General features: G+C 50.9%; 2 protein-coding genes across 2 annotated transcripts in view; one reads left to right on the top strand and one right to left on the bottom strand.

Moving 5' to 3' along the window:
* Positions 1-1,974: 1,974 nt before the first annotated feature.
* Positions 1,975-3,615, top strand: ankrd63 (ankyrin repeat domain 63; the record flags this gene model as incomplete). The annotated part of the gene is made up of 1 exon (XM_079752278.1): positions 1,975-3,615. One exon carries the CDS (start codon positions 1,975-1,977, stop codon positions 3,613-3,615), a length of 1,641 nt encoding a protein of 546 aa, XP_079608404.1.
* A 2,192-nt stretch (positions 3,616-5,807) lies between these two features.
* Positions 5,808-5,884, bottom strand: part of pak6 (p21 (RAC1) activated kinase 6) — a gene marked incomplete at both ends in the record, with an annotated part of 8,675 nt that continues 8,598 nt past the window's right edge. The window contains 1 exon segment of the mRNA XM_079752140.1: positions 5,808-5,884. This exon segment is cut by the window's right edge and continues 91 nt beyond it. Coding sequence (XP_079608266.1) covers positions 5,808-5,884 — 77 coding nt within the window.

Genomic DNA, 5,884 nt, shown 5'->3' with positions numbered 1-5,884 from the left:
AGAAACCCAAGAATAGCTGAATTGAAAGGAAATATATCTCCGGGATAAAAATGAGTTTAGATGTTCTTATATCGGTGACATTTGACTAGGGTAGCTCTTTTATATTCAACAAAAAACATATACGAGGGAGTTCAGTTAGTCCTATCGAACCCGCACCCTCCAATTTAAGCTTAATTATGTCTCGCAGAAATCAAGTGAATCTCATGAATGTGAGATGAGGGTATGATGGAGACGGGGCGGTTGCGTCACCTCCCGAGCCTCTTTGGTATGGAAAGCATGTTTTGTGCTAATTAGTGCAGGAGTTTAGCCTCGTATTACCATGGGCAGAGAAAAAACAATGTCATCATTATGACTGAAGCCTAGCAAAATCGAAATATTTGCTAACATAATCATCAAAACACCATATCTAGATGGGTGCATTAAGGTGTTTTATCAAACGAATTGGAGTACATCAAAAGATTGACCTTTTGTCTTGACTTGGCACGTTTTTTTCCGATAGCTACAGTTTAAATACAAGGGGGAACTCACAGCACTTGGAGGTTGGGGTTACCCTCGGGGGGAAAACATCAGCAATTTCAATTGTGGCGTGAGTTTGAGAAATGAGGAATCTATCTCTGCAGGCAACGATACATCTGTGGTGCAGATGTATCCTTTTCCTGAGGAGAGCCATCCATGAAGCTTACACGTGATCAAACCCCTAGGAGGTTACAACTGCAATACCCATGAGTTCAATTGAATTTATAACAAAGTTGCACGCAGCTCTCTCTCACCAGGCTGCATGGCAACTCTTTCTTCCCTTCCTCTCCCTTCTTTCCTCTCTCTCTCTCTCTCTCTCTCTCTCTCTCTCTCTATTCTTGCTTTCTCTCTCTCTCTCTCTCTCTCTCTCTTAAATATGTTAATATATGAACTAAACTATATTAACTTGATGAATTCAATTGATATTAGATTTAAAAGAAAAAAGATACAAACAATGATCTCATAAAGAGCATATAAAGCCAAACAAGGAACGACAACAACATGATAATCTTGGTGCTGGTTTTGGTTTGATTTTATAATGATTTTAAACTTAAGATAAGTATAATGACCTTCTACAGATTTTCAAATAACCAATAATAACCTTTCTACCCGAATGGCTACTATTTTAATCATTATTAAACCTTGAAAATTGAATGATAATAACATCATACTAGCAAAACACATGCCTGTTTGATTATTCTGGGATGAATGAATGAATTACTGGTAACATGGTCAAAACATTTGCAGAGTGAATGAGACCCAAATAAGAGAGACAGAGAGAAAGAGAAATGTTAATTTTCTCTCTCTTTTGTTACACCTATAATACGGTTGGACTTCAAAGCTAGACGCAGTGTCTCTTTAAACCTTCACTCTGCCAGGCATGCCCATCGCCCAAATAGTCCCAAACACGGCTCAAATAATCACTTCTTCAATGAACGGAGAGGTGCTGTATTTTTTTTTATCATCCTAGACAAATACAAATATGTTGTTTTTTTCCAACAAATCTTAAAACACTGCTCATAAGTGAGCCGGTAATAGCAGTTCTAACCTCTGAGACACACGGCGTTCTCCTTGACTGATTTTTCAGTTCAAATAGCATATATTTCTCTCCTGGCACCGAGTGCTTGGGCTGAATGGATGCTGTCGCTGCACAATGGTCCTCGGATGACTGTTTCCTAGGTAACGTGGGGAGGGCATGTGGAGAGGGGAGGTATAAAACACAGGCGGCTTCTCGCCACACACTCACTCCGAGGTAAACCCACTTGCTGCCATCAGAGACACTCTCTCTCTCTCTCTGCCTCTTCTTCCACCACCACGCTCTCCCCCTCTCTCCTATCTCCTGCCGTCTCTCTCTCTCTCTCTCTCTATCGCACGCTCTCACACTCTCTACCCCGGCGGGCTCAGACTCATCGGCCCCCCTCCCAGTCCGCTCCGGCCGTTCCCCCTGAGAGCAGCAGCATGATGCGACCCAAAGACCTGCGGCAGGGCTCCGGCACCAAGACCTTCCTGGACGCCATGCACGGCGGCAAGGTGCACCTGGCGCGCTTCATCCTGGACGCGCTGGACGGACGCATCATCAACTCCAAGACGGAGAGCGGCCGGACCCCGCTCATGTTCGCCGTGCGGCTGCCGGACCCCGGGGCCCGCGCCAAGTTCACCCGGCTGCTGCTGGAGAAGGGCGCCGAGGTCAACTTCCGGGATGAGGACGGCCGCACGGGGCTCAGCCACGCCTGCGAGCTGGGCCACCTGGAGGCCGTGAAGCTGCTGGTGCAGTTCAACGCCGACCCCGACGTGGCGGACGCCTGGGGCAACAACGCCCTGATGTACGCCGCCTTCTCGGGCCACGCCGCCGTGCTGGAGTTCCTGGTGCGTGCCTTCAAGAGGCTGGGCTTCAAGCTGGACCGCACCAACTGCGCCGGCCACTCGGCCCTGCAGGTGGCCGGCTTCTTCGGCCACAACCAGTGTGTTCAGATCCTCAGCTTCCCCTGCAGGAGCCGGGCCGCCGGGACGGACGACCCCCCCGCCGACACCGGCTGTTCCTCCGTGTTGCCCGGGGAGGGGCACCTGCCCAGCCGACTCCCCCGCCACATCCTGGAACGCTTCTCCAAGCAGCTCGGCAGCAAAGACGAGCAGCTCCCGGGGCTGTTCCACCGACAGCTGAGGGCGGCGGACACCATGGGCCTGTGGAACCGCTTCAGCTGCCCCGCCGGCCAGCCACCGGAGGACAGCCACCAGCGCCTCCAGCAGCCCGCTCCCCCTCACCCCGAGAGGGGGCAGAAGGACGCAGACAACAGTGTGCTGTCAACTGCTAAACAGCTCCACAACTGCCAGCTGAGAGATCTGAGAGGGGCAAAAACAATGAACTCCGTGCCAACTCCGAGCCCGACGCATGTCAAGCGCGGCCCCCTGCGAGGGACCCTGGAGGCCTTTCCTCTCTGGGGCAAGGCAAAGTCGTTTAACTCGGACCTCCTGAGCGGCAGGAAGCAGTCCTACCAGGGAGAGGTGCGGGACGGCAGCTTGTCTGCCAGCAGGTTGAAGAGGGCCTCACTGCAGGACGAGCGATCCCTCGTGGACAAGATGGAGTGTCAGGGCAACCGCCGCAGTCTGGCGGCCGACGGCGACAAAGCCAACACGCTGGTGAAAACACAGCTGAGCGGCAAGACCCCCGCTGATCAGCTGACCGGCGGGTCACTGAAGGAGCAGGCCTGCGGCCAGCTGGCTTCCTGCCCGGGCTGGAGGGGGGAGCCGCAGCTCAAGAGGGGAAGCATCCCCGCCATCGGCAGCAGGAACAAGCTGCTCTTCATCAGAGGGGAGACGGGGGACCCCCGGAAGGCGTCGGAGCACGGGCAGCCGGCGGGCCTGACGGGGCTTGGAACCAGGCTGCTGAGACGCTTCACCGCCCCAGACTTCATGAGGATGGTGATAGACTGCTCCTCGGCCAACTCCGCCTCCTCCGCGCACAGCCGGGGCCGGATATCCCGCTCGGAGACGTTCCCGTTGTCGCACCAGCAGGTGAACAGCCAGCCCAGCGTGGACAGTATCAGCGGGGTGAGGTGTGAGTTTGACAGCAGCTCCTGCTCCCAGGCTACCCTGGGCTAGGCGGAGTGTGTGCGTGGGAGAGTGCGGAGCAGCAGGTTAGGTTCACCACCACGGATGTCATTGTGTTTTTGTATTCTACTGCACATAGAAAATAATGGATACTGTATTTCATTGATTGGTTAAGCAACTGCTATTGTTACCTGCTGATTGCATTCATGTACTATAGTCCTCTTCTATAGATATTTTTACAGACTATATCGTAACGGCAGTGATGAACACTTTACATTAACCTCGCTATATTCTCGCTAAACGTCGCATTATTTATACTTCATGTATCTTGATGCTGGTTCGTAAGCAAGGGAGATCGTTGTTTGTTAACTTATGTATATATTTGTATAGAGTTCATTTGTATTAAAGTATACTTTGTGCTACGCAATCTTTGTTTACACAAATCCTATAACTTTTGTATGTACTCCACGCCGTACCACTACAGCTGTATGATTGTGCTCTGTATTATTCCAAGCTGAATATCTAATAAAAATGGCAGCCTTTTCTCTGAGCAATTATTTGACATGCATCAGTGGAGCCCGTCTGCTTTCACTATACTCTTCCTCCTCCTCCTCCTCCTCCTCCTCCTCAGACATCTTCCAAAACATGAGCACACATGACAATGAGCAAAGCGGCCGGACCAGTTTCAATATGCATCATTTATTGGTTCGTACAAAATTAAAATAATGTGTAAGTCTCTCTTTTTTTCTTTTTCGTATGAAGGGTCCACATAGAAATACAAATCCATGAAAGGTGTTGACGTGTATCCGTGTGTTGGGAATATAGAAAGACCATGTGCAAAGTGTCTCAGCTGGTGGACGTTCCTGCAGCATCACACGCAAAGCCTGTGTGCTTCATCTAGGCAAACCGATGCAAATACACTCATACACACCCCTAGGGAGAAACGCACACACGCACAGTCGCGCGCACAAACACACACAGTCGCACGCACACACATACACGCACACACACACACACACACACATCCTGTGGTTTGTAAAAAGTCAGTGACAACAAAGAGTAGGACCTCACAAGCGAAGGTTGACGAGCAAGCGCACACCCATGCTCACACTCAACCACACATGCCGCACACATACACGCACACCTCATCAATTCTAACATCTGAAAAAACGTGATGTTCATCCGACTGAACTCACTACAGTTGATCATCAATCTTCATCAGGGTGTCATGTCCAGTATTTCTATTCAAGGTATTCTGCTACGTCCATAAGTCCATACATTGAAAACGAAAACCCTACGTTGCAAACGCACACCATACAAACAAACCGTGACGCACATCCTTTGAAAAAGAATAACGATAATAAGATTAGAAGAATAATAACAATAAATATTAAAGGAAGGGATAGGATTCATTTTGTCCAGTTGCCTCGTGGCAGCAGCTGGGGTCTCCATCTCTACCGATTCATTATGGTAAATAGAGGAGCCTGGCTCTCTAATGTCCCAGTAGTGTCGCACTGATTCAAGCATTTTACATCCAGGCCAGGTGTGCCCTCTGTTTTGGCCATGCAAAGAGAGTCTGTTTCCCCTCCAGCCTCTGTGGAGAGAGAGGGCACCCTGACACACCTGTGTTCAAGTTCTCCACAAACACTCACACACACACACACACACACACGCACGCACGCACGCACGCACGCACACGCACACACACAGAGTGCGTGGGCAGAGGTGGTGAACTAATAGTCATAATGCCTCTACTACAAGGTCCCTCCGGGAGTGGGGAGACGACTTACTAGTAACAGACGATTCCCACTTACGACTAACACTTAAGAGCTTTGCTCTACAATGTTCTCTCGAGCGTCACACGGCCTGCTCTTTTTTTCTCTTTTTCGTATTTCGCATACGGATGGTGTTTGATTATACGCACCATAGACGCCTTGTAGAAGGGAGTACACTCCCAGTGTCAACCGGGGTCCACTGTAACGGCCGGGGAGACGGGTGGAATAGGCTACTGTCTTGCATTGCATGCTTCATCATGTCCACCCCCACTAAAGTGCTTTTCTCTCCCTTAGGACCACAAGCCCATTCGGATCTCTTCCCCGGGGTCTCCTCGTTGTCCTGTTACGGGCCTGGATCAGGGGTTCAGACCCCCGTTCAGGCCTGGTGTCGGGGGGGGGGGGGTTTCCAGGTGGAGTGGGTGGGTGGGTGGGGTCGGGTTGGTGACCTGGAGCGGGGAGCTTTCGTCATCAGCAGCGGGACATGCGCTTGCGGTACTGCTCCACCAGGGGCACCAGGCACTGCGGGGAGCCGCTTTGCAGCAGGA

This window comes from Pollachius pollachius (assembly GCF_949987615.1).
Source record: "Pollachius pollachius genome assembly, chromosome: 15".
In the NCBI taxonomy this organism is placed as follows: Eukaryota; Metazoa; Chordata; class Actinopteri; order Gadiformes; family Gadidae; genus Pollachius; species Pollachius pollachius.
The sequence above is the reverse complement of the archived record's forward strand: the minus strand, read 5'-3'. Positions and strand labels throughout refer to the sequence as shown.